Raw genomic sequence first — 26,186 nt, forward strand, 5'->3', positions numbered from 1 at the left:
GTCTTTGGGCCCCTTCCTTTGGATTCCCCGGTAGGTTTCTTCAGCCAGATTGAAGAGGGGGCCCAGGAGAGTGTCTGTGCCAATTTTAAAGAAAATCGTAGGGGCCGCCCCATTGGGTACCAAATTTTAATTGGGTCCCGTGGGCCCCAGGTGGGCCCCATCGAAAAATGTTACTCGGGTTTTTTGTTTGGGAAATTACGCTCTTTCCAATGATGTGCATATTGCCGGGGTTGGTCGCGAAATTAGGGGCAATACTTAGAATGGGCCTCTTTGGGGCCCTCTTTGGGCCCCTTCCTTTGGATTCCCCGGTAGGTTTCTTCAGCCAGATTGAAGAGGGGGCCCAGGAGAGTGTCTGTGCCAATTTTAAAGAAAATCGTAGGGGCCGCCCTATTGGGCCCCAAATTTCAATTGGGTCCCGTGGGCCCCAGGTGGGCCCCATCGAAAAATGTTACTTGGGTTTTTTGTTTGGGATATTACGCTTTTTCCAATGATGTGCATATTGCTGGATTTTGTCGATGTTATAGGCCTGAAATTGTTGAAAGCGTTAATTTATGCCCCGAGGGTATACTCCCGGGCCCATATATTTGAAGCTGTTTTTTCGGTTCAGGGGGGGCGCTAGACCCCTATATTTGGTACCGTTGTACGTAAAATTTTGTCCTCTTTCGAATGACGTGCTTGTTTAGCTGTTTTGACGGCTAGAAGTAGGGTTTTCAAAGTTCGTCGATTGTGCCCTGAGGGCATACTGTTTTTTGGGATTTGTGGCCCCCCTGATGGATTCCCCGCATTTTGGCACTAGGATTTTCGATAGAGGACACCATTCTGCACCTCTCCACCAAAATTTAGCGAAATCGGAGGGGCCGTCGATCCCTGCTGAATCCCTGCTGAACCCCTGCTGAATACCTGCTAACTTCCGTTACATGTGCTACAAAACGTTTTAGTCAAACATTTAAAAATCGTTAGATATCTGCGCTGACGTCACACATTCAGAGGGGTATTCCTATGCATTAGCCCCTCTGAATCAAAATGCTGCAATTTTGAAATTCAATATTTCCGATTTAAGGCATTTCTCGATGTTGTGAGTGCCGAAACCGGTAATTGTGAGCCAGGGACCCCATTTTGGCTATCTCAACTCAAATCTAATGTTAAGGTGGGAGGGTCCCTTTAAGTTACACCTATAACTTTGCTAGCCTAAAATAGTGACCAAATCGGGGGGGGGATAGTAGCGTTATGCTCATTATCGAATTTACAAAATAGAAATGGATCCCGAATGTGAACTGAAGATCCGTTGAGGCATGTACCTATGCATAAATTAATTTGCATCATGTGCGCAATAGATGCTTAGTAGTGCTAAAAGGATGGATGTCAAACTCTTCATGAAAGTGTTTCCGGTCAAAGACAGGGAGCATCAAGGGAAGGCCAGGTATCGGGTACCGTTTCGCGATGAGCCCGTCTTCTTCGGTGGCGCTGCTGCCACAGCTGAAAACGGTACAGCCGGCCTTCACCAACGAGGGCGTGTTGGGCATCACGCGGATGACACGCGTCTTCGGAGGCAGCATCTGAAGAAAAAGTGCAACAACTCTTCAAGCCAGCAAAACTACTGAGCAGCCAAGCACACCGACTAAATTGCACGCACTTGTGCAAATGTGGCAGAGCGCGTGCGCGCGTGCGTGCGTGCGTTCGTACGTGCATGTGCATATCATATGCATGCAAACGTGCGCATAAACGTCTCATTTTCGCTTTAAGTCCAGAAATCAGCATTAATACCTACTTCAACTTACCTACCCCGTTTATATTTTTGCATTAATGTGATCATCCAAGCGTTCAATTCAAAACAGCCGCTTCAACTAATTCAACAAGCATGCAATTACGATCGTACCGATTCGGATGTCATACCTGCTCCAAATTCGTGATGGGGATGCCAAGCGCGATAGAAACGAGCAAGTTTCTTGGACGGACAGCCGGGTTGACCTCTTGGATCACCCGTGGAACGATGGGCGGCTTGGTGGCGATCAGCACCAGGTCAGCGTGCTCCACCACGTCTGTGTTACTGTTGGTAACCATAGATCCAGGGACGTCCTGAGGAAATACAATGATTTCAACAATGGGCGCCTTGTTACTGAACACCAAGCACTTAGGAAGAGCAATAAATCATGTTCAGCATAGATAAATTCCTCTATTTGTCTATTTGACCTTAAAAAGCGCCAGAGAAGTTGATGAGGTAGACAAAGGCACAGATTCATAGCCATATTCATAATCAATGGTAGAACCAGAAGTGGACATGAAAAATAGCCATGAAGTCACATGCAGCAAATGACACTGACACAAGCAGTAAATGACACAATAAAGGCCCACAAATTTGTCCATGGCAAGAACCTACTTCAGTAATTTAACATCACTGATGACTTTAGGTTAACATCACTGATGACTTTTCACTTTAGTCTTTAGGTCATGAAAGGCAGTATTTTGTATTTTTATGACTGAGGCCAGTAACATTGAGCATTAGATTGTGAACCATGGACTAAAAGAGCCAGAAAGGTGCGTAAAAATTGACAGCATAGCTATCTTCTTTCGCCTAGCATACAAAAAGTGAGCGCCAAGCAGTTGCTAAGGACTAGGCAGGAGGACCCCCACCATTTACCAAGATTCTTATAGCTTCTTATGGTCCCCACAATGAGCTACAAACTATGACAGACTTTTATCTTACCTTTTGGAATTCTTCCAACAAATAATTGTCCGTTTTAGGACAACTGGCTATAACATCACTTGCTTTTGTTATTCCTGAAAAAAATCAATTAAAAGTGAGGATGCTGCATGGGCCTTACTATTTTAACCCGCGCCCTGCTGGGGGGGGTGTTTGAACACCCCCCTTGTGGTTTTTCGCGAATATCTCAAAAACGGCGGCGCGGAGCGCCGCCGTTTTTGGTACACCTTATCATACATCAATTCCACACATGTTGTGAAAATTTCAGACCAAGGTCATTCAAGGTCAGGTCACCAGGTCACTTGAAGTGACCTCACCTCATAAAAAGTTTCAATGTCTGTCATAGCTACACCGAGTGACCGATCGCTTTGAAACTTTCAGCGATTGCTAAGAGCAATAGCATGTACAAAATGTATATCTCAGAATTTTGATATCGATGACCTAAGGTCAGGTCAATTTTGCGACCTCCACATTATACCTAAGTCAATGGGAGAAAATTGAAATGCGCCTCTTTTGGACGAAAGACATTATAAACACTCCCAAACACTGAATTACAAGTGGTTTAGACACACTGAACATGAAAATGGTGTCCGTGACCCCTGTATATGCCCTGAGGTCATCTTAGGTCACGAATGGTATCTAACAGTTTTTCGCAAATAACTTTTGATAGAGGCATGCTAGAGCGATGAAAACGCCTTAGATGTGTTCAGCTTGACGATACGGATCGACTGATATGCAACATGACCCTTTCCGGTCAGGTCATGACCTTGACCTGAGGTCAAATTTTCAAGTTGACCTTTCAAGGTCAAGTTATAGTTCATTCGATGCGTCTTGACGAGAGGAACACGATGCCGGTAAAAGTAAGCTCGTACAAGGCTTGGGTCAAAAGTTATTGCAGAAAAACTGTTTCCGAAAAAATCGGCTATTTTTGCAGTTTTTGCCCCCTGCAGGCAAAACCGTTCACGTTAGGTCAAATCTGAGAAAATTACTCAGAAAGGGCGTTAATAGGGCTATCGAATGCGCTTTTCCGCGGCGCTGTAGCTCTATTGGTTCCCGAGTTATGCGTTGGCTTCTTGGAAATTGTCGACATTCGACCTGGAAATCGGCGAAATTTCGCCTTCAATGACCTCTGGTGACCTGACCTTTGACCTGACCAAAAAATTGACTGAAGTGATTTCCTCATTATTTTTGACGCTCTTTCGAACGCCGCCTTCCGCGTATCGCTACGTGGCCCAGGAGCCGAGTTAGAAGGGGGGGTGTTCAAACACCCCCCCCCCCCCCCAGCAGGGCGTGGAAATCCAGGACCCCCAGCCGGGCGCGGGTTAAAGTAAGGCAATATCTAATGTGAATACTTTATGCAGACTGTTAGAAATGATGAGCATCTAACATGACATTCAAACATTGCCTTTATAGGATATTCCAGGAAACAATGAAAGTCACATGATGTAAGGTGTAGCTTATAACATAAATAGGTACCTAGGTAGATAATAATTCCATTATTGATCTGTCATTCATGTTTATATGTTTCAATATTTCTTGACATATTTATCTTTGCATCACCTTTTTCATCAAAGCATGTTGAGCAAATTTTTCCCTTCTATTTCTTAATTGCATATTTCTGGGTTGCAATTTTTCTCTATTCCGAGAGTCTCTGTTTGCAAGCTTTTGTAAGTAGTTTCAAGATCATGAGATAAGACAGCTATCAAGAAGCAAGCATTAGTCTCAGAGAACATAAATGGGATAGATAGATAGGTAGATAGATATAGGCTTGTATTCCAGACTAAGAAGTCCATTGACACAAGTTGATGGTGGTAGATGGAGACCCGACTGGAAAAAATGCACGCTTTCGTCGAGAACTCGAGCGTAGTTGGGCGTTTGCGCCGAAAATTTTCGGCGTACTTCGGCGTAAATCGACGGCTTGCGCCGAAATTTTCGGCGTACTTCGGCGTAAATCGCGAAAAAAACCGTCAGGGGGGTGGCACCAACTCCCCCCTCGGCCGGCGAGGGTTAAATGTCTTCGGGAGTTAAACATCTTAAATATCACTTATCTTGTCTCGTGTTCGTCTCAGGGTATTTAAGTCATGTTCAGTAAACCTGATTGTGACTCTCCCACGGCGGGAACAGTTCACCGATCGAGAGTGAGGTTATGGATTGTCGGATCCCCTAGTTCAGATAACGTATGCTATCGTTTGCGTATTGACCGTTGTGATTCCTGTATTTCCGGCATGTGGTTTGCGAGCGGACGCTGGCAATCGGTCCCGCGTGGCCTGGTATCTGCCCGATGCGATCCCGTCGGCCGTGCTGGTCTGTTGGACCGCGCCTGTACAGATTTTGAGACGTTCTGAGTGAATTGTCAGCGGTCTGGTTGGCCCGCCTCGTTTCGGCGTCCGCCGGTCCACCTTGTCGCTTGTTCGTCTCGTCGTGTTCAGTGAACCTGATTGCGACTCTCCCACGACGGGAACAGTTCACCGATCGAGAGTGAGGTTATGGATTGTCGGATCCCCTAGTTCAGATAACGTATGCTATCGTTTGCGTATTGACCGTTGTGATTCCTGTATTTCCGGCGTGTGGTTTGCGAGCGGACGCTGGCAATCGGTCCCGCGTGGCCTGGTAGTGGTATCTGCCCGATCCCATCGGCCGTGCTTGCACCACGCCTGTTGAAGGCCCCGTCAGGCGTCAGTCACCGGCTGGGCACTACTGCTGATCAGAGCCGGGCAACAAAATAAAGGTTACGTTATGGAACATGCCAGTGAGTTTGTGAGTCAGGAGATTTTGTGATAGCGAACGCTGGTGCTCGGTCCCGCATGGCCTGCTGACATGTCTATTGTCTGCCCGATCCCGTCGACCGTGCCAACAACCGTCTGTAGACAGTAGTCACTGGAAGACAGCCACACACACACGCCAGCCCCCCCTCGACGAAAAGTGCGTGGCTACAGCCTGCAGCCATCAGTAAGCCTTGAAAATTTTCGGCGCATGAAGCATGGCTTGGTAAAATAATTTTGGCGCATAAACCCTTGCGCCGAAATTTCGGCGCATCACCTCCGCCGAGAACTTCAGCGTAGTGGAGGCATTTTTTCCAGTCGGGGATGGAGATGGATGAAACACACACCCATGACCCACATATTCTGCTACACACCCAAGGGGTGTTCAAGGGCACCGCATGGCGCACACTGCTGAGTGTGGTGTGTGCTGTGTGTGCAGCAGGCGTGGGGGTAGGGGATGGGTAGGCGGTTTTGATGTCACGGCTGCGTGCGGTGGACGGTCCGCTGTGGCCAGTTCCGACCGGCCACAGCAGTCGCTGTGTGCAGTGACGGAAGGCTGACGTAGGGACGCAGTGGGCGGAGCTTGGAGGCTGTGTACGGTCCGACCGCACACGCCACACAGGGCCGGTGAACAGCCCTCCAGTCACACACACACACACAAAGATTATGACATATTCATGAACAAAGCACATTCATTGTTGAACCACATGAAAGTAGAGCCTTCTGGTCCAAAGGCACTTAATCTTTGATTGAAATCGAAGATCACTGGAATTTTTGCTTATATGATAGGCACTACTGTTGCTCTGTTCAAGTCAAACAAATTAATGGGAATAAATGGGAATGATTTGTTAGTAAAAAAAAATGGGAAACCTTGAGGGATGTGTAAAACAGGTAGGTAGGTAGTCAAATTCGATCTTGAGCTTACCGGCAGAAGTAAATCCTTTAGCGAGGGCCTGAGCCATTTTTCCAGCGCCAAGGAATCCAACCTTCATTTTAATGGCTTGCTAAAACCAGGTGGCACCCAATCAATAATATATGTAACGCTGAAGAAAATGATCTGATAGGTACCTAAGTAGTGGCCCTAGCCCCTACGTGCCGGTGAACTACGCTTCACGTTCCGAATAGGCTCATGGAATAATAATGTTCAATTTTTCTGCAGTTGATTACCTGCCTGACGGTTGTCATGACAACCTCAGAGCAACTGTGATGTTCGTGAAGTTGATTCGTCGAAAAACGTACAAGTATTTCGTGAAGAATAATTGAACACACATTAATGTCAAAGCTGCGTTAATTTATGTAACATCCAAGGATGATATATTTATTCCGACAAAACTGATAGCTCTACGTTTACGAGCGTCATTGAAGTTCACCAATCAGCGACAAGGTCGTAGTCGCCTTATATTAGGCACCCGATACGCAGTTGAGCATGGCAGTAAGAAGGAAGCCAGCGAGAATGTCTCACCCGGGTAGAATTTTAATGCTATCGGTCGCTGCACTCATTCGGTTCCCCTGATTCAAGCACACCGTTGAGGCTGGATGGTCCATTGTCACCTGACGTGCATTGCTTTTCCAAATCTGGATTGTGTGCGGTTGACCGGTAGCGCTGCTGCCTTCCCTGCGTGTTGTTTTTATATATTATGGCCTCGCGACATATCTTTAGCCACGCGCTAGGGAACCTCTCAACAGATTCCAAACCAATTAGTATACTACATATGCTAACTGATGTTGCATAGCGTTCGGTGACGTATATTATCGTGTTGCAAAAATGTGATGAATAAAATCACATGGCGAACAATGATGTGGAGCCAAAGGAGTCAACGACAGGAAGACATATCACAATGGGCCCTGGGCCGCAGGCTCCGGCAAACTATTTACAGCGAATAAATACATTAGCGGCACGCATCAGCATACCGACTGCGACATCAATATACCGGCCCCAATCTGCTGACTTTACAAATCACAGTGCAAACATCTACCAAATCTAGCTGGACCGCGGTCCACATCTCAGATATCACGGCAGCCCGCACAGACACTCGCTCACACAACAGTGGCGTCCCGATAGACACTAAGCACACCAGTCTCACGCGCTCAGACATCGCCTGGTTACCCAAAGGCGGATACATGTCGCCATTTTTGTACCGTCTCGTGTTACATAGATCAGTCAGACAAACAGAAACTTCTGCCTTATCAAAGTTCTGGGCGTGTGACTATGCAGAAGCATATGCCGATATGAGAAGCACGAACGTATGTTACCGGAGTTAGTCATCAGTCTTCACTCTGTTCCGTTTTATATCGCCGTAAAATCCTAAGGGGGGAGATCCAGCTGTTAAAACCAGGTTATATGGATTTTGTAAGGGCACAAAACCATTTTTTGGCCCACTAACTAAATGAATAGGTATACACACTCAGAAGCTGTGACTGAATAAGATGCCGGAGTTCGCTCATCACTTGGTACAAAACCATCAACATCGACTTTGAGCCCATCGTAAAAAGAAAACACTATAAAAGTCAACACTAAAAACATCAGACTCGCATTTGTCACTAAAAATAACGTAAAACATAAGATACATCGTACATTCGGTAGCCTTGGTCACGCAGTCCAGATTGCATTTCTGGGCGGGCGTGCTAAGATCATGTGCTGCAGCCGGGACAGGCGGCGCAGCGGGCGCCGGGTCAGACGCGCGCAGTGGCCGGCCGGCGCCGGTGCCGTTTGCCGGGTCCGAGCATCTGTGAGACGTCCAGCGGCGGGCCGGGGAGTCGCGCCAGCAGCCGCAGCAGCACGCCGTCCAGCCGGCGGACCTGGCGCGCCCGCTGCCGGAGCGGAGCGGCCAGCGGACCGGTCAGCGGCGCAACGTCAGCGGCCGCCACACTCGGCAGACGGAATAATGGGGATATAGCAGCGTGCATTTATCACAAGCCATACATTTTAGCGTAAACTCCCTGCATTTCAGCTCATATGAAGTTAGAGTACAGCTTTATCGATCTCTGGCTTAGTCATACAGGTCTTATCGATAACTGATTTAGGATATCGACCACTATTTAGTTTCAGGAACAGCATTCTATAACTGCATGTCTAAAATGATGTATCTATATCGTGCGCATAGCAGGCCAGACACCCAAATGATAAAGGAGAAGCATTTTATGTAAAAAAAACTCAAGCAGTGTTGCTGAATCCTCACCTTTTCATCCGGTGTTTCCACCTTGACCGGCGGCGGCGCCTGTTTGGCAGAGTCTTTGACCACCTTCGGTTTGGCCGCCTTGGGCGCCGCGGCGTTAACCTCGTCTCGTTTAGCTGCCTTCACCTTCTCCGTCTTCATCTTCTGTGCCACCTCCTCGGCGTGCGGCTGGAAAGAACGGCAAGTCGTGAAACACTCGGCAGTTGGGACCCTCAGGCGTGGTCTCGAATAGAAGTTACTCAGTAAGTAGGGTAAAACTTTAAGTTAAGCTGGTCTGACTTCCAAAAATATTCAGATGTTAGCCAATGAGTTTATCTGAGGGCAGTTAGTACTGAACATTAAGAAACTTCGTAACAGTGCTCGAGGGCATCAATCGGAATATGATCTGCCTGATTTTCGCATGAGCATGAAAACGCTCATTGATGTTGAAAGGCACACTTACAGTGAACGTCCGTGAGATCTTCAAGCGTGTCTCGAACGAATCGAACGCGAACGCCTTTGTGCAGATGGGATGTCGGTTCTTGGTGAGCTTTGCGAACAGCCTGCAATTAAACGAGAGGCATGGTCACCTCGCAAGCAAGCCAGTAAGCAACGGAATAAGAACGCCTGAACCTGATCAAGCAACGCCTGATCAGGTTGGGGTCACATCTAGCTTGCTTGAGAGCTGACTAAAATACTCCGTAGCATCATTAATTCACCAGCACAACGTGATAGAAAGCACCCCACTCGTCCGCACCTGGCCGTTTTGTCGACGCGGTACTCGCAGACGTAGACCGAGTGTTCGCTGGCGCCGACCGGGCGGCCCTTGCAGTAGGTGTTGACGTCGAGTACCCAGCAGATGCCCACCACCAGCTCCAGCGGCACCACCTCGTACAGCGGCGAGCGCATCACCTCCTTGGGGAAAAACTTGCGCGTCGGCTCGTGGTACGTCTCCTGCGGCCGGCAGTAGTGGTAGCCGAACGCAAACCGGGCGCCGCTGCAACAGGGCATACGAGCAGGAGTCAGACACGGCAGATGACACAGCTACCGATTACAAAAAGAAAAATGGAGAGGTGCTGTGGTGAACCGCCACGATACATGATCGAGACATTCCTTTTCTAGTATCACAACACAAACATCTAAAGCAAGCATTTTGTTCGAAGAGCGCAGCCAGCGTCGGTCCCTCTCCCAACTAACCTTTCGTCCTTCCACAGTTTTTCTACGCGGAAGATGAGCAGCTCGTCGGGCACCAGGCGTTTGACGAACTTGTACGGCACCTGGCCGGCCTCCTGAGCGGCCCGCACCATGTCACCCTGCATGATGTAGACGCAGTCGCCTGGCGGGAGCACGGCACGTCAATACATGTCACAACAAAGCCGCAGTCCACCCATCGTTCGTAGTCCAGCCCAACCCGGTCCACCCTTCCCGATCGAGTTCGTGTGTGACTTCGAGTACATTATAAACGCTGCATTCAATTGAAACTTTTAGAATATGATTGCCAGGTGATTACATAAGATAAAACAGGCCAAAACTGTCCCAGAAGATACTAAAAAGATCCGGCTTAATTGTAAGAGATAGAACCGTGTGGTTGCCACGCTACCCCTATAATAGCGCAAAAGTCGCGTGTACAGGCCGGTTGTTCAAACATTAGCGTGTTAATTCATCGTGACAGGTTGCAGTTGTTTGCTGGATTTAACCTCATTCGCAATTCGTTCCGAAAATCATAGCCGTCACATTTGGAAGGGTTACCAGCATGTTACACGCTGATAAGCTGCGACGGTAAGTCCAGTCTGTCAGTGGCCAGGGCATCTTACCCTGGCGGACTTGCAGCTGGTCACGCATCAGTGAAAGGTAGTAGGTGAGGCCCGGCTCGGCGTCCTCCGGCTGCGGCTTCAGGCGCACCTCGGGACTCAGGTACCGCGGCTCGCAGAGCTTAGGAAAGGGCGCATAGGTCAACACGTGACGAAAGCCAGACGCAGCCTCTGGACTTAGATAACGTGGCTCACAGAGTTGAGTGGTGGGAGCACGCTGCACGGGTCACGTGAATATGCAGGCACACCTCGAAACATAGGTAACACGTCACGGGCGCACAAGCTCACGGAAAGAAGCGTGCTCGAATATGCATGGATGATTACGGAGAGAGCGAAGCGAGCGGAGTCTTTCCTTAGATTAACGGAAATTTCTGAGTATGAGCGGCCGGCCGTGCGGACGCTTTTGCGAGGCTTATATCTCAGCAACCACTTGACCGATTGACACGCGGTATTTTTTGTACGGTAGCTTCATTCCTTCTACCAAGTATTGGACTATTCCCGATGCGTGTCGGTGACCCCTTATGCACGTGCCACGTGCAAAACGAAGAGGTGTCAGTTTTGTAATTGTTGCAATATCTCGGTAACTACTTGGCCGATTGCGCTGAAAGTTGGCATGTAGGTAGGCACCCACTAGGCACTGCATATCCATGTGCCAGAGTTGGGATGCTGCTGCACGTGCGCACGTGCAGGGGTCGTTTCCAGATCTCGAGAACGGCTGGACCGATGGCGCTCAAATTTGGTACACGGTTAGGGACCAGTTAGTAGGGTGCCTTGCACAAGTCAGTTGGGACCCATTTTGCACGTGCGCACGTGCAGGGTGCCGTTTCCAGATCTCGAGAACGGCTGGGCCGATTGTGCTCAAATTTGGCACATCGCTAGAGACCGGTTAGTAAGGTGCCGTGCACAATTCAGTTGGAGGTACCCCCACGAAATTTCGCACGTGCAAGGCCCACCCTCTCGCTCGCTCCGTTAGTCGCCCCAAAAGGCGTTAGGGCCGCCCCACACGAGTGCGTTTTTCATGCGGTACGGTTGCGGTGCGGCGCGGTGCGGCATGATGCGGCATGTCGCGATGTGGTGCGGCACGTCACGATACGGCTCAATGCGGCAGGATGCACCGAGATGCGGCGAGATGCGGCTGCCGCAAGCTTGCCGCATCGGCGCCGTACGGCGTCGTCTCCATGGCAACGGCATAAACAAATGGCGCCCTCCTCTTGTTTTCTTGGCCTAATGGTTAGCGAACTCGCCTCGCAATTCAAAGGTCCCGGGTTCGCGGCTGGTCACTTCCACACTGCAGCATGTTTTGATGACACGTTGCAAATTGCGTGTGGTATTTTGTGATTTGCGACTAGACTGTTTTGTGAAGCTTATATTTTCACAACCACTGGACCGATTCATTTGCGGTAATTTTTGTAGGGTAGCTTCATTCCTTCCACCAAGAATTGGACTATTTTCGATACATATGGGTGAACCCTTATGCACGTGCTACGTGCAAAACGAAGAGGTGTCACTTTTGTAGCATTGCAATATCTCGGTGACTACTGGGCTGAATACGCTGAAACTTGGCATACAAGTAGGCACCCACTAGACAATGTATTTCCATGTGCCACATTGGGGTGCTGCTGCACGTGCGCACGTGCAGGGATCGATTCCAGATCTCGAGAACGGCTGGACCGATTACGCTCAAATTTGGCACACGGTTAGGGACCGGTTAGTAGGGTGCCGTGCAAAAGTCAGTTGGGAGTTGGGACCCAGCTGGCACGTGCGCACGTGCAGGGTGCCGCTTCCAGATCTCTAGAACGGCTGGGCCGATTGGACTCACATTTGGCACATCGCTAGAAACCGGTTAGTAGGGTGCAGTGCACAAGTCAGTTGGAAGTATCCCCCCGCAATGCCACACGTGCAAGGCTCACCCTTTCGCTCGCTCGCTTGTCGCCCAAAGGACGTTTTGCTAGTACCTATGCTGAAGCAGTTTGATACCAATAATTCAATCGTGTCAAGAGACCCCAAACGACATTTGTGGTCATGAATGTCATACGAAGTGGCTTGCAGACAGCGGTACCAAGGTCTCAGTGACCTCGGAGGGCAGGTCAAGGGACCCTGGGCACGGGATCGGTTTTTGGTAAATAACTTCGCAAAAAATGGTCGCAGAACCGTGATATAAGTACCATTATGTTTTCCATGCTCAGACGGGTCAATCAATATATTTTTTTTGTTTAGGTGAGATCAACTAAGGATGTTGACTTCCGGTCAAGGCCACTCAGGTCAGAGCCGCTCAGGTCACGAAGCTGGTCAAAGGAAGACATCGCATAGCATTCGAATTGGCAGGTCTCGCGAAGTTCATTGGTGGCTTTTCCAACTCGCTAGCTCAATTTCATAGGGAGTTATAGACGACGCACTCCTATGGCCCTAGTGACGTCATAAATGGCTTCAGCAAGGTAAACAATGCAAAGTGAGGCTTTGGATCTTGCAAGGAGTGCATGAAATCACGATTGCATGTGCTTGAGGTAGTTTTAGATCATTTCCGGTCCCAAAATAACAGTTTCCATATCCCCCATCGGCTTATGAGTTATGATGACGAGGTCACCGACTGGCCTGACCTCAGGTTCGGAAAAATCCGAGATATACAAGTTGTGGGCGAGGCCTCTAGAGGATAATAAGTCTTGTCAGTTTCATTTCCCTGTGAAAGCTCCTCTGGCACTGAGTTCATTGCAGATTTGCGAATTTCTGAGTATTGCTTTCAGATTTGACCTCAGTCCTCAGGTCAACGGTTTAGCCTCCAGAGGGCAAATACTCTACCTAAAAATAGCCGTTTTCACGAAACAATTTTTTCGGTAAAACTTTTGGCTTAAGAGAGGCACTACATTACTTTTGCCAGCATCGTGTTCCTCTCGTCGAGACGCGCCGAATGAGCCATAAGTTGGCCTTTAAAGGTCATTTAAAAAATTGACCCCAGGTCGAGGTCATAACCTGACCGGAAAGGGTCATGCTGCATATCAGTCGATGCGTTTCGTCCACCAAACTAACTGATACCTAACATTACACCAAGTTTGAGTGCAATCATGAATCAGCCCGCCCGTTCCCGAAATGTGTAAGAGCTGGGCTCCTGCGCGTGCGCACGTGCAACCTGGTTCTAAATTAAGTTCCCCCATTAGATTTGCTCACACACGCTAAGGATAGGCTCCCACGTTGCTATTGCTTCCTGGTTCACATAAACCGGCTTAACGTAAAATTTTGTTCCTGGCCAAAATTGCCAGATGTAATGACCCCCGGCTCCAGACTGGCTTTAGGCTGGCGGAGCAAAAAAAAAAAGATCACCCTACTCACTGGTCTCTAACGCCATGTGCCAAGTTTGGTCGCAGTCGGCCCAGCCGTTCTGAAGATGTTGAAGCGACCCCTGCCCGTGCGCACGTGCACTGTGCAGTAACACCCCAACCGTGACACGTGAAAATGCATATACTCGGTGAGTCTGTACCCACATGTCGAGTTTTAGCGACATCGCCCAGAAACTTGCTGAGTTATTGTATAATGAAACAAACTTGATGCCTCTTCGTTCCTCACATGGCACGTGCATTTGAAGTCATCCATATGCATCGGAGTAGTCCGATGTTTCGTAGTCGGGATGCAGCTACCCTACAAAAAAAAAAAAACGCCGACCGAGCGGTTGCATTGCACGGCACCCTGCTAATCGGCTCCATAACAATGCATGTAGGTACATACCAAATTGAGGGTCATGGGCGCAGCCGTTCTGAAGATATTAAACTGGCACCCTGAACGTGCGCATGTGCAGTAGTTTCCCAACCATAATGACATCATGGTTGATTCATAAATCATGATGATGTATAAAAATTTGGTGTGTGTCTACCGACATGCCAAGTTACAGCGCAATCGGTTCAATATTTGCCTAGTTATTGCAGTCCGAACTCCGAACAAGCCTGACGCCTCTTCATTTTTGCAAGTGACACGGATAGTGGTGCATCTCTCATATGCATTGGGAGTATTCCGATACTGGTCTGGATATTCGGGCATGTCTGTAATCAGTTCATGCTCGATAGTTCAATAGGGGCTTCAAAGTTACCCACTAGTGGTGATTAGGGTCAATATTATTGACGGGCTACCGATGTGACGGAAGTGAGTGTGGACACTGATGGGCTGACACCTTGCGGTGGGTTGCGGAAAGTAGGAACCATTTCTACTTTCCGCAACGCGACGCACGGCACCGTGGACAGCATCTCACAGATTGATATATTTTGGCTAGGAGCAGTCAAAGTTCACCATGAAAAAGGGTTAGCTAGACTCTGAATTCAACAGAGGATATGTTAAAACATCATTTGTTTAACTTTGCATACGTTGGTGTATTTAAAACCTATTTTTCTTGTCAGCCGCGACTCATGGCAAGAAACCGCACCGTATCGCATGGACGCCGCACCGCGCCGCATGGATGACGCATGGCGCCGCAAGATGCCGTACGATAGCCGCACGGTAGCCGCATGGTGCCGTATGTCTGACGTGCGGCAGCCGCACGGTAGCCGCATGGCGCCGCATCTTGACGTACGGCAGCCGCACCGCAACCGTACCGCATGAAAAACGCACTCGTGTGGGGCGGCCCTTATACTGGTTTACGGCTATCTTGGGCTCGATCTATTTAACCCTGCTCGCACGTTTCATTCTTTAGACCGCACCTCACACTGAACTGATCGATAGTCAGACACTAAAAGGTCGGTAAACTCACCTCACAGGCATATTTCTCGACGTCCGGGTCGGCGTCCACGCAGTCGCAGTGCTGCCAGACGAGACAGCGCTCACACTGGATCATCAGGCCCTCCTCGCGGTGCAGGCTACATACGCAGCGGATTGTGTCCTCCTCGCCGTCTGACGGGACAAACACAGACCGTTACACAAGGAGAAAACAAAGGCCGTCACAAACACAGCGGATCGTGTCCTCCTCGCCGTCTGACGGGACAAACACAGACTGTTACACACGGAGAAAACCTAGACCGTCACAAACACAGCGGATCGTGTCCTCCTCACCGTCAGCTGACGCAGAAAACATAGGTTATAGGTAAAGGCAGAGAAAACACAACCAGCCCATTACACACAGCGGATCGTTTCCGCCGTCTGACGGAAAACAGCTCGTCAGAAAACAGAGTCCCACCCGGGTGCGGGTTAACACTGAGAAAACACAGCCCATCACACAGCAGGTCGTATTCTTTTCTCCGTCTGACGGAAAACGTGGTAATCAATAGCATTTGATGCCGTTTGACTCGGATGTGAAGCGGCCGCAGTCACTGACCTAGACCGGTGTCCTGTCGGCGCTTGGCCGGAGGCCGGAAGCTGCTGGGCACCACACCCAGAACCTCCTGGATCTGGCTCATCATGACCGTCTTGAGCTCGGCGTACTTGTGTTTGAGCCGGAGCACGGCGGCGCCGATCGGCGAGCAGCGGCCGTGCGCGCGCAGCTGGGCCGTGAACAGCCGACGGAAGTCGTGGTCGAACGCGTCGGCCGTCTTGTACTGGCCGGTCACGATGTGCCGCTCGATCTCGGCAATGTCAAGCGGCTCGGGAAGCAGTGAGCAGGGCGCCTCGGCCGAGTCACGCGCGGCCGCCACCCGTGGCCTCCGCGGCAGTGTCAGCGCCTCGACCGGACTCGGGCCCGGGTGCTCGCCTGTGAACATGACAGCGAGAGCACGGAATTGAGGACAAATAGTACAAACATACAATTACAAATAACGACAATCTGCACACATCCACCACTCAGCCTTCCACACCTAATCAATCAAATCACATCACTGTGCTGGGCACTCGGCGTGAGACGACCGATATGGTCGTCTAACGCCGAGTGAGACGACCATATCGAGTATTTCATGGCCCGACCGAGTATTTCATTGCATCAGACTGCTGTCTCTCTCATAAGTAGGCACCCCGTATCCACCCCACTCACCCGTACTGGCCACCACCGCCTGGTGGATCTCCTTCAGGATGTGCGCCAGTTTCAGGGTGCGCACCATCTGAGGGTCGTCCTCGGCGGCGGCTAGCCGACGGGTGCGCACCGAGCGCGAGCTGTCCAGCGCGCGGAGGTGGGCGCGGAACGTCTCCTCCTGGGAGCCGGCCGGCGGAGAGACGGGCCGGGCCGTCTCCAGAGGCGGCTCTCGCTGCCGCCGCATCTGGCCAAACAAACATGCAAGTGAGCACGTGCAAATAAATCGGATATGTGACGTCAACTAGTGACAGCAGTTACTGAGTGGATAAGAAAGGGATCAACTGTATCAGAAACCCAATGGAATTATCAAAAAAAAAAAAATGAACTGACCAGTTGATGCAACTACCGAAAAGCATTTGATTTCAACGCACTGAGCGCAGGATGAAGCTCGACACTCACCTTCTCGTAGTTTCGGACGAGGAACGAGCGGTGGAGCCGGATGAAGCGGACGTCCCGGGCCGACAGCGGCCGCACGGGCAGCGCGGTCGGCTCCCGGGCGGCCGTCTCGCCGCTGGTCTGCTCCGAGCTGACGGACGGCCGCCGCTCGTTGCGAGCCACCCCGGCCGGCTCGGCGCCCGCGGACGCCGCCCCGCCGGCCGGGACTGGTGCCGCCGCGCCGCCGTCTCCCGGCCCGGTGGCGCCGGCGGTGGTGCTGGCGGCCGCACCAGTGGTGCTCGTGGTGGTGCTGGAGGTAGTGGTGCCGGCGCCGCGTCCCCTGCCTCGCTCCGTCTGCGGCGGCCCAACGCGCTGCGACCGGCCACCGATCACCCCCCGGCAGTCCTCCGAGCCGCAGTGGCACTTCTGCGAGCGAAACGGTCCGCACGGCGTCAGTCAAGGCTGGTTATACTAGCTGCTGCTGGGACAGCTTGCACAAACTATCGGCGCAACCTCGCATTAATTCACAGGGTGCGAGTCAAAGTATGTTCGGTATAAATCTGATGACCGCTAACTGATCTGTCCAAGGTAGCTTCACTTAATGTTTTAACACTATCCTAGGATGATCACAGAATCCTTTGGCATTATTTCAGAACATAACCGAGAGCATGTGATGGGTAGCTGCACGGCAGCTGCACGAACCTGTCCGACAGCTGGGTTGAACAAAGCGAAGTTGTAGTCGTATGTGAGCTCTGTGCCGCCAGGGATGTCCTCCTTGGAGAACAGCGCCATACGGTGGAGCCCGTTCATCTCCCACTTCTGCATTTCGCAGTTGGGCGAGCACGAGTGGTTCACAAAACGACCTGTGAGTATAAACGATCGGGTTAAAATTATTGCAGCGCATCGCAAAATAGCCTGTTCCACACTCCCACTAGCTGCGGTATCACAGGCCTAAGCGGGAAAAAAACGAAACACAGGACGTGTAGGAGCTATATTACGCTTCAAATAGAAAGGAAGAAACAAGCCATGTGTCTCACCAATGCTGCCCATGCGGTGTCCGTCGATGACCATGCCGCGATCCAGGTTCAGGCAGTAGTGGTGCTGGTCGTTGATGTAGCGCGTCTGCATCCGACGCTTGAACTCCTTCTCGCTGACAATTTCGCCCACATACTCCAGGATAAAGGTGCCCGCGCGGATCGGCCGCCGCGTCATGATGCCCCAGCCCTGCAATGGATGAATGAGGCTCAGTATGTTGGATAACAACACATGGCAATCTAAGTCGGGCCTCAGCTACCTACCTAATCACGTCTACCCCATGGCCTCGCTGTTTCTCTCTCCTGCTTCAAATTGAGAAAATCTAATGAAATATACGAGAACAACAAGATGAATAACTGGCGCCCAGATTCAGTTATTAGCGTGAAAATGCATGTTTCCCAATAGCAATGATTTAGCAGCCTACTTCGCAGTCGGATTCCAATTCTCCCCCCCCCCCCCCCCTGTAGCCTTCTCAGACCCGACGCACCGCCCACCCCGCCTACCTTCTCGCCCGTCATGAACTTGACCAGTCCGGGCGTCCAGCGGTGTCGCTGGATGCGCTGGTTGTCGCACCGGTCGCCGCACGGGCACGAGCTGCTGCTGCACTCGACGAACATCATGCGGTTGATGCAGTCGTCGCCGCAGCCGGGCCGCTGCGGGTCCACCGGCGGCCGGCACGAGCACGCCTCCACCTCGCGCGGCGGCGGCGGCTTCACGTCGAAATAGTAGTCTGCGCGGAACACGAGGCACCAATCACCGTGGGTACAGTTGAAGCTAAACTGTCAGCTAGCACGCCCGCCTGTAAGCAGCTGCACCAGCAGCCAGGTCTTTGAGAGCACAACCTTACTGCACCCTGACGTATTTAACAATTCCTTCGTCGAAATACACTGAACTGAGCGAATTCCTCGGAACCTTGAGTACATCTACTTGCAATAATTGTATGATGACTGACAGCTAGCGACTTACTGGTGCGCAGTTTCTTGTAGTTCCAGGACGCGACCGCGTCTCGGCCGGGCAGCTGGCCGTTGGCCTGCAGCCACCACAGGTCGTAGGGCAGGGTGAAGTCGCGAGGCCGGTGCCGCAGCCACTTCTCCTCGTAGCAGGGCGGCGGCAGCAGACCATGCTCGTGCTCGGACGGGTCGTACGTCAGCCGCGACTTGTTCAGCTCGGGCCGCTCACTCTCGCTGAAATATGGACAGGGGTCGGTGTCACATTTACAAACAGATTGGCAGCGACGTTCTTAGGGGCAACAGTTGCCTATTTTATTCGACTGGATGAAATCAGACATTGCTCAAAGTCCAGCGCTCAAAGTACTGTTCTCACCTTTCCACTTTGTAGAAGTCCGAGAACAGTCCAGCGGTGATGTATTTCTTCTTTTTCCATTTGGGAGCGGCCATTCGCGTTTTGACGGTGGTGGCAGCGGACCGGTGCAGCTCGTCTCCGGACGGAACTTCGCTGGACGGGCCAGACTCAGAGATTAGTGGGTCGCTGTGGGGACGACACACAGGTCACACGGATCGACACCAGCGGGTCAATGGCGGCGAGACAAAACAGATTAAATCGCACCCCAATCAGCAGGTCACTGTCGGAAGTTACAGGAAGCTAGATAGATCGCACCCTATCAGCAGGTCAATGGCAGCATATCACATATCTTGAATGTCGGCAGGCTGTTATTGCTACTAAACAAATGCAATGGATCATTCAGTGGCGATAAAAAAACGAGAAGCCTGTTTTTGTTCAGATTTACGGAAACATTCAGCAGGCTATTAATTAGGTACCGACAGTGTTGAAACTCACCTTTCGAAATAGATGTCGTCTTCCACGAAGGGAAGGTCCGTCCGGTCGACCCGGGCCCGCTTGTTGTTAGGCGCCGGCGAGGTGGTGGCCTTTGACCGTTTCCTGGTGGCCAGTCGATGGGAGGTCGGTCGGGCGGCCGGCCGGCCCGTGTCCGCCGGCTCGGAGCGGGGCGGCGCCGCCTCGGAGCCGGTGTCGCTCGCGGCACCCGACGGAGGCTGCTCGTGACGCGGCGGCGCCACCGGCGGCTCGCTCATCTTGTCGAGTCTCACGACGGGCGTCTGCTGCAGCTGAGTGGGGCGCGGGCGGGCCGGCGCCGGCCGCCGCGGCCGTCGCAGCTCCCGCGCGCGCTGCTCACCCATTGCAGTGTGTTCCGGCTCGGCCGGCGTGGTCTCTGATGGCGGCTCCGTATCCGGACCAAGGCACTCCGATTGCAGCATGTCCTTATCGGCGGCGGCCAAGGACGCTGCAGGGGGCACGGCCGTCGGCTCGCCGTCCGGCTGCGGCGCCTCGGGCAGCGCCACCGCCGGCTCCGGCGCCGCCGCCGTGGAGCCCGGCGTCGGCGGTCTCGACTTGAGACGAACCTTCTTCTTCTTGTTGGGAAACCCGGTGCGGTTGATTTTCCGCCGCTTACGGCGCACAGTGAGGGCGGCGGTATCTTGGGGAGACTTGGCAAGGGTGTCGGCTGGGCCCTCTGCACACGGGGCTGGACACACGTCACCGACTGGCGGCGGGTCAGATTCGACTTTTGCCGGGACAGAGTCGGACCGGGCTGCCACGGCCTCTACTGTCACAGAGACAGCAGGAGTGTCGGGACATGATGCGGGTATCCCGGATGGAGGGGCGGTGTCCGGGGTCGGCACAGGCGCGGAGACGGTGGGAACATCAGCGGGCGGCGGCGAGGGTACAGGCGGACACTCTGCCGTCGACTCCGTCTTCGAGTCCGGTCGTTCAGAGCCAGAGCGGGGCCGACGACGCCACCGTCGCCGCCGGCCAGGGTGTCCGGACGGGGCGGCGTCGGCCGTCGGTCTCCGCCGTCGTCGGCGGTCCTCGGGTCCCGGGAGCGACACTGCGCGCGTCTTGTCGCCGCCTGGAGTTTGGACATCGTCCGACTTCTTCGTAGAAGAAACCGCATTTGAACCTTCCGCCGCTTGGCCAGCAGTGCCAGCCAGCCGTGTGCTGGCCGGGGGAGCCGACTCTGAGGCGGCTGTAACAGCTCGCTTGTTGGCAGATACTGCGCCTTTCTCATCCGCTTTCGCATTTAGTTTCTGGCCTCCATCCACTAAGTCCGATGCTTTGTGCTTTGCTGTCTGCTTTTGGTTCTCCGGCCTGTCGGGAGTTTGTGCTTTGTGGACGCCGGCCCGACTGTGGGATCCGTCGCCAGACTGCGCGCGACTACGAGAAATTGACTGCTTTTTACTTGCTTGTTCTGACTTAGTCAGGGTGAGCTTGCAAGGTACCTTCGAAGTGACTGACTTCGTAGACGACTCGACACACTGCCGCTTAACCAAAGCTTTACATATCACAGATGGGTGATCATGTGATTCAACAGAATTCACACGATCCGGTCCCTTTCCAGTGTCCCCGGGTGAATACAGTTCTTGGGCCTTGTTCACAACTTTGTCGGAGACTTTCTCGGCTCTAGGAGCCGTTGATTTGCAGGCAGTAGTTGATTCCATTGCACAGAATCCGGCTTTTGCTGGAAGAGACGCTGACTTGGCCAGGGAGCTTATCGACTCAGCCAGCGACTGGCTGATATGATGGTACCGCTTCTTGAGAGGCAAACACTGCTCCTTGTTCTCATCCTCCTGAAACGGAGACGGGGTGTGATGCAGCTATCATACCACTTTTTTCAAATCATAGTTCGGGAAACCCTAGCTTATTGAAAATGTCTTCGAATAAAGAAGGATTAACATAGAACATTATTCTTTTCTTGACATATGCAGGTGCACACTAGACCATAAAAACACCAGCCCAACATTTAGGAGCTTCTAATACCAGCCGGACTTCTTTCCAAACATTTCACGGCCAAGAGGCGCGGGAGACGATGCGCAAACACTGGACAGTCGATCGCGTGTGTCTACGGTAGATAATTATTGTTGTAAGAGGTGAACCTCTTACAATGACAAGTCCCGTAGCCCAGTTGGTAGAGCGTTGGACTCCCGGTAGTGAAAGCCCGGGTTCGAGTCGCTCCTGCGCTCGATATTTGAGACTCCTGACGGAAATAGTCTGCGGTTGGCGGGAGCAGCCGCAGCCGGTTGAAGTCAGTTGAGTGGAGAGGCCGTGTCCGGCTTTCAAGGGCATGCTAAACTTTGGTATCTAAATTCTCCCGTTACTCGGCATTGCGCCGCACGCGATCGGACGGTAGGGATCGGGGTCTACGCAACAAGCTCTGCTTAGCGTAGACTCCAGCTCTGTAAATCTGTCCATTCAAACATTCGAGCTAAGTTTATAAAAAAGCAAGTTAACCTTCAGGTTAACCCTATTAGTGGCAGGGGGGGGGGGGTTGTTTTCATCCACCCCTCAGGTTTTTCGGGAATATCTCCGAAACCGCTGAAGCTACGATGCTGAAATTTTCTGACATTTCCTAAAACTAAATTGGGCACATTCCCTGAAAATTTCAAGTTCATAACTTTACCAGGGGCGGCTCCAGAGCACTGGGAATTGGGGGGTCCTATTCGTGAAGCGAGTCATTTGGGCGAAGATCACGATGCTGATGTATTATAACTGTATGCACCAGTTTTACGAACAGTGAATGAAAGGTATCATGTGATAACATATACAAAGTTATTGTGCATCCTCTTTTGACACGTTTTTGCTATAATAGGCGGATCCAGGCGTCCAAAAAGGGGGGTTATGTTTTACCTCCCAACATAGGTGCCCTGACACCGCCTATGCATGACCAATACAATTGTAGTCGTTCTCTCATAAGAAAATTGTAACATAACAAGACCATTACCACCCTTTTTATAAACAGTACCAACAAAAACCTTATTTACTATACTTTTTGTGTACCCCCAATCTCAATGATCTGTATCCGCCTATGATTTTTGAAAATGCATATTTTTAGGATCCATGTGAATTCCTGGTTCATTCTCTATCGATCGGCAAAAGTTGCGTTAAGATTGGTTCAGAAACCTGGCCGTGATAAACAGTCTAAAATGTATCTGCAATTTGCCCGTTTTTACCCCCCTCTACCCCCCTATTGACATTTTTTATTTTTTATTTTTTAGAAATGTAGATCACGTTGAGCGAAATCGAATGCCGTTTGAATTTTGAAAATCGGCCCGTTAGATCTCGAGATATCAAGGGGGGGGGGGGGTCGTAAACAGCCCCCCTGCCACTAATAGGGGTAGTCAGGAGCCTGCCACTAATAGGGTTAAGTTAACCTTCCATCGCTTATGTCGAAGCCGGACAAAATCCAGCCTGGCAATGAGCTATCTATTATCTAATCAGAAAAGAGGTGTTTCGATCCCGCATTGCCTGAATGAGTAGACTATGGTGATAATATCAGGCCAATCGAGTCCTTAACCCGCGCCGGGCCGGGGGGTGTTTGAACACCCCCTGCGGTTTTTCGCAGATATCTCCGCGCCGCCGTTTTTGACACACCTGTTCGTGCATCTTTTGCCCACATGTTGCGAAAATTTCAGACCCAGGTCGCCTTAGGTCAGGTCACCGTCACCAGGTCACGCCAAGTGACCTTACCTCAGAAAAAAAATAAGAATGCTCGTCATAGCTACACCGACTGATCGATTGCCTTGAAACTTTCAGCGATTGATAAGAGCAACATTATCTATAAAATGTATATCTCGGAATTTTGATATCAGTGACCTAAGGTCAGGTCAATTTTGCGGCCTCTCCATTAAAAGTCAATGGGAGAAAATTGAAAAGCGTCTGTTTTGCACGAGCGCTATTCTAGACACTCTCAAACATCAAGATATAGGTAAAATTGACACACTGAACCGGAAAATGGCAACTGTGACCCCTCGTTATGTCCCCGAGGTCATCTCAGGTCACGAACAGAATCTAACAGTTTTCCGCTAATAACTTCTGATAGAGGCGTGCTAGACCGCTGAAAACGCCTTAGATGTGTTCGGCTCGACGTTGCAGATCGACTGATATGCAACATGACCTTTTCCGGTCAGGTCATGACCTTGACCTGAGGTCAAATTTTCAAGTTGAGCTTTCAAGGTCAAATTATAGTTCATTCGACGCGTCTTGACGTGAGGAACACGATGCTGGCAAAAGTTGTGTCATGGCTCTTTTGAGTCAAAAGTTATTGCCGAAAAAACGTTTTTCGTAAAAACGGCTATTTTTGGAGTTTTTGCCCTCTGGAGGCTAAACCGTTGACCTGAGGTCAAATCTGAGAACATTACTCAGAAAGGTCTGTAAAAGGGCTATCGAATGCGCTTTTCCGCGGCGCTGTAACTCTATCGGTTCCCGAGATAGCCGTCGACAGTTTCCAAAATGTTGAAATAGTCAGCATTTTACCTTTGGTGACCTCTGGTGACCTGACCTTTGACCTGACCCAAAAAATGACCGAAGTGTTTTCGTCCTTATTTTGGACGTTCTTTCAATTGCCGCTTACCGCGTGTCGCTATGTGGCCCAGGAGCCGAGTTAGAAGGGGGGTGTTCAGACACCCCCCCCCCCCCCCCCGGCCCGGCGCGGAATCTCGGAGCACCGGCCCGGCGCGGGTTAAGAGTTCGGATGTGATGATAAATGGGGGGAGGGGGGTATCTGGCATGTTTGAAGGAGTCGTATAAGCATTTCTTTGCATGCCAACCAATTCCATTTGCTGGACGAACTCATCCAATCTCACCTGTGGGCAGACCGGTGTGTGGTGCGAGCTGGACTTCTTCTTGTCGACATCGTCGACAGCCTCGCGGTCAGGCTTGGCCACCTTCTCCTGCGGCGGTTTGCGCTTCCTGCCGTATTTCCGTGTCTGGAAGCAGGCCGGAGTCCGGACCTCGCCTGAATTACTGGCCGTCCGGCCGGCACCGCGCGGCATTCCCAGACCGGCCAGCCGCCGGACCAGCTCCTCAACGTCCGCCAGCAGCACCGGGTCCACGATGTTCTTATGTCGGCGCTTGAGCAGTTTGATCCGCCTGCGTCGGATCAGCATGGAGCGCGAGTTGCGCGCCGGGTCGCCGCCCTGGTCGGGGTCCGTACCGTCCGCCTTGGAGCCGGTGGGGCGGGGCGCCGGTGACGCTGCCGCGCCCGTGTCAGTGGCAGCCGTGGTGGTGACCAGGGCGCTGCTGGACGAGAACGATGACGAGGAGGCGGGCGAGCCGTGGTGGGAGCTGGGCGAGTTCAGCAGCTCCGCCACCGACTGCCGCTGCTGGGCGTCCGAGGTGGCCAGGCCGGCGGTGGTGGCCGGCGGCCGTCCCTTGTCCTCGGCCCACGGCGGAGACTGGGAGACGGGACGGGTCGGACCGCCCGACTCGGGCACTGACGGCTCGCTGGACGGCGCGGCCAGCGAGCCCGACACCGGGGTGGCCGCCACCCGCGGCACCGGCTCACGCCCGCCCTGAACGCTGTTAGTCGAATTCGACTCGCCGCCCGCCGGCCAGCCCTTCGTCTCAGTACTCAGCGACGGCGCATTGCGGGGCGGCGCCATCACTTCCGAGGTGCGCGGCGGCGGCGCCGACTCGGATGGCTTCGGTCGGCCGCGGGACCGACTCACGGGCGGCGCAAAACTCGGCTCTTCAGTCCCCCGCACTTGTGCTGGCGACTTAAGCGCACCAGCGAGCTCACTGTCCCGCGATTTCGGCGCACCGTCGTAGTCACTATTCCGCGGAGGGCACATGCCGCGAAGGTGGGAGTTTTTGTTTTCCAAGTTCAAGATCACGGACAAGGACGGCTTTCGCACATGGCTATCACTGGTGAGCGGCATTGCGTATCGCGGCGAGGTTCGTCCGTCGATCTTGACGCAGGGACTGCGTCGGTCCGAGCCGTTGGCAGAATCCTCCGCCGGGGAACACCACCCCTCCTCGCCCTCCGAGCTCTCACTGAGCGCCACAGCGGCGCGCTGGTGCTTGTCAGCTGCACTGGCGTCCACACTGGCACCGACTCGCTTACTGTTACCGTTACCGACGGCGGCCGGGGGCTGCGACGGCCCCTTGACAGTCACAGGGGTACCGGCACTGTGTCGCGCGTTCGTCCGACCCATGTCCCGCCTGCTCTCCCACGGCCGCACCAGACTGTGGGCAGACTCAGCGCGGCTCATCGCTGAGTGTTTCAGCTTGTTCTTCCACCAGGTCTGCTTCTCGGGCGTGGTGACCCGCTCGGCAGACTCGGCGTCGTCCTCGAGCGACTGGAGCGCAGCGCGCACCCCGCCCACATCGAAATCGGAGTCGTCCGACCCGGAGAGCTGCAGCCGCCCGTCCACCTGTCAGGAGAGCAGAGTTAGCAACCAACAACGCACTTAACAATGTCCTAGTCACTGGGCCAGCTGGAGAGTTCTTTTGCAACAGAATGTCCGGTCAGATTAACAGGTTATAGTTAAATCGAGTGGTATGTGCAGAATAATATAGCTAGCACAAAAACCTGAAGAACCTTTTTATAAGTTACCACAA

The 26,186-nt window shown here is 52.2% G+C and overlaps 2 protein-coding genes across 2 annotated transcripts in view; both read right to left on the minus strand.

Annotated features, from left to right (window-relative positions):
• LOC122393653 (pyrroline-5-carboxylate reductase 2-like) overlaps nt 1-6,599 on the minus strand; it is a 20,876-nt gene extending 14,277 nt beyond the window's left edge. The window contains exons 1-4 of the mRNA XM_043389875.1: nt 6,389-6,599; nt 2,705-2,778; nt 1,894-2,076; nt 1,432-1,556 (exon numbers count right to left, since the gene is read on the minus strand). Of these exons, the coding sequence (XP_043245810.1) occupies nt 1,432-1,556; nt 1,894-2,076; nt 2,705-2,778; nt 6,389-6,455 (449 nt within the window). The 5' untranslated portion in view covers nt 6,456-6,599. The remainder of the gene's footprint in view (nt 1-1,431; nt 1,557-1,893; nt 2,077-2,704; nt 2,779-6,388) is intronic.
• A 594-nt stretch (nt 6,600-7,193) lies between these two features.
• On the minus strand, nt 7,194-25,995 carry LOC122393635 (histone-lysine N-methyltransferase ash1-like). Its single transcript, XM_043389851.1, has 17 exons — nt 24,431-25,995; nt 19,614-21,418; nt 19,140-19,304; nt 18,783-19,000; nt 18,320-18,546; nt 17,819-18,005; nt 17,484-17,644; nt 16,806-17,207; nt 16,368-16,590; nt 15,720-16,091; nt 15,159-15,298; nt 10,433-10,550; nt 9,816-9,954; nt 9,376-9,615; nt 9,082-9,181; nt 8,643-8,807; nt 7,194-8,274 (listed from the first exon to the last, which is right to left on the minus strand). Exons 1-17 carry the CDS (start codon nt 25,835-25,837, stop codon nt 8,137-8,139), a joined length of 6,207 nt encoding a protein of 2,068 aa, XP_043245786.1. The 5' UTR covers nt 25,838-25,995; the 3' UTR covers nt 7,194-8,136.
• Between the last annotated feature and the right edge of the window lie 191 nt (nt 25,996-26,186).

The sequence above is a fragment of the Amphibalanus amphitrite genome, unplaced genomic scaffold (genome assembly GCF_019059575.1).
Source record: "Amphibalanus amphitrite isolate SeventyFive unplaced genomic scaffold, NRLGWU_Aamphi_draft 000546F_arrow, whole genome shotgun sequence".
NCBI classification, from domain to species: Eukaryota; Metazoa; Arthropoda; class Thecostraca; order Balanomorpha; family Balanidae; genus Amphibalanus; species Amphibalanus amphitrite.

What these genes read in the sequence shown, in the direction of transcription:
- LOC122393635 (XM_043389851.1), bottom strand. Translation starts at nt 25,837, where the DNA reads ATGAGCCGCGCTGAGTCTGCCCACAGTCTGGTGCGGCCGTGGGAGAGC. An exon ending in ACACACCGGTCTGCCCACAG is followed by an intron (nt 21,419 to 24,430) that starts GTGAGATTGGAT and finishes TCTCCGTTTCAG; the next exon opens with GAGGATGAGAACAAGGAGCA. An exon ending in AGTTCATGACGGGCGAGAAG is followed by an intron (nt 18,006 to 18,319) that starts GTAGGCGGGGTG and finishes CATCCATTGCAG; the next exon opens with GGCTGGGGCATCATGACGCG.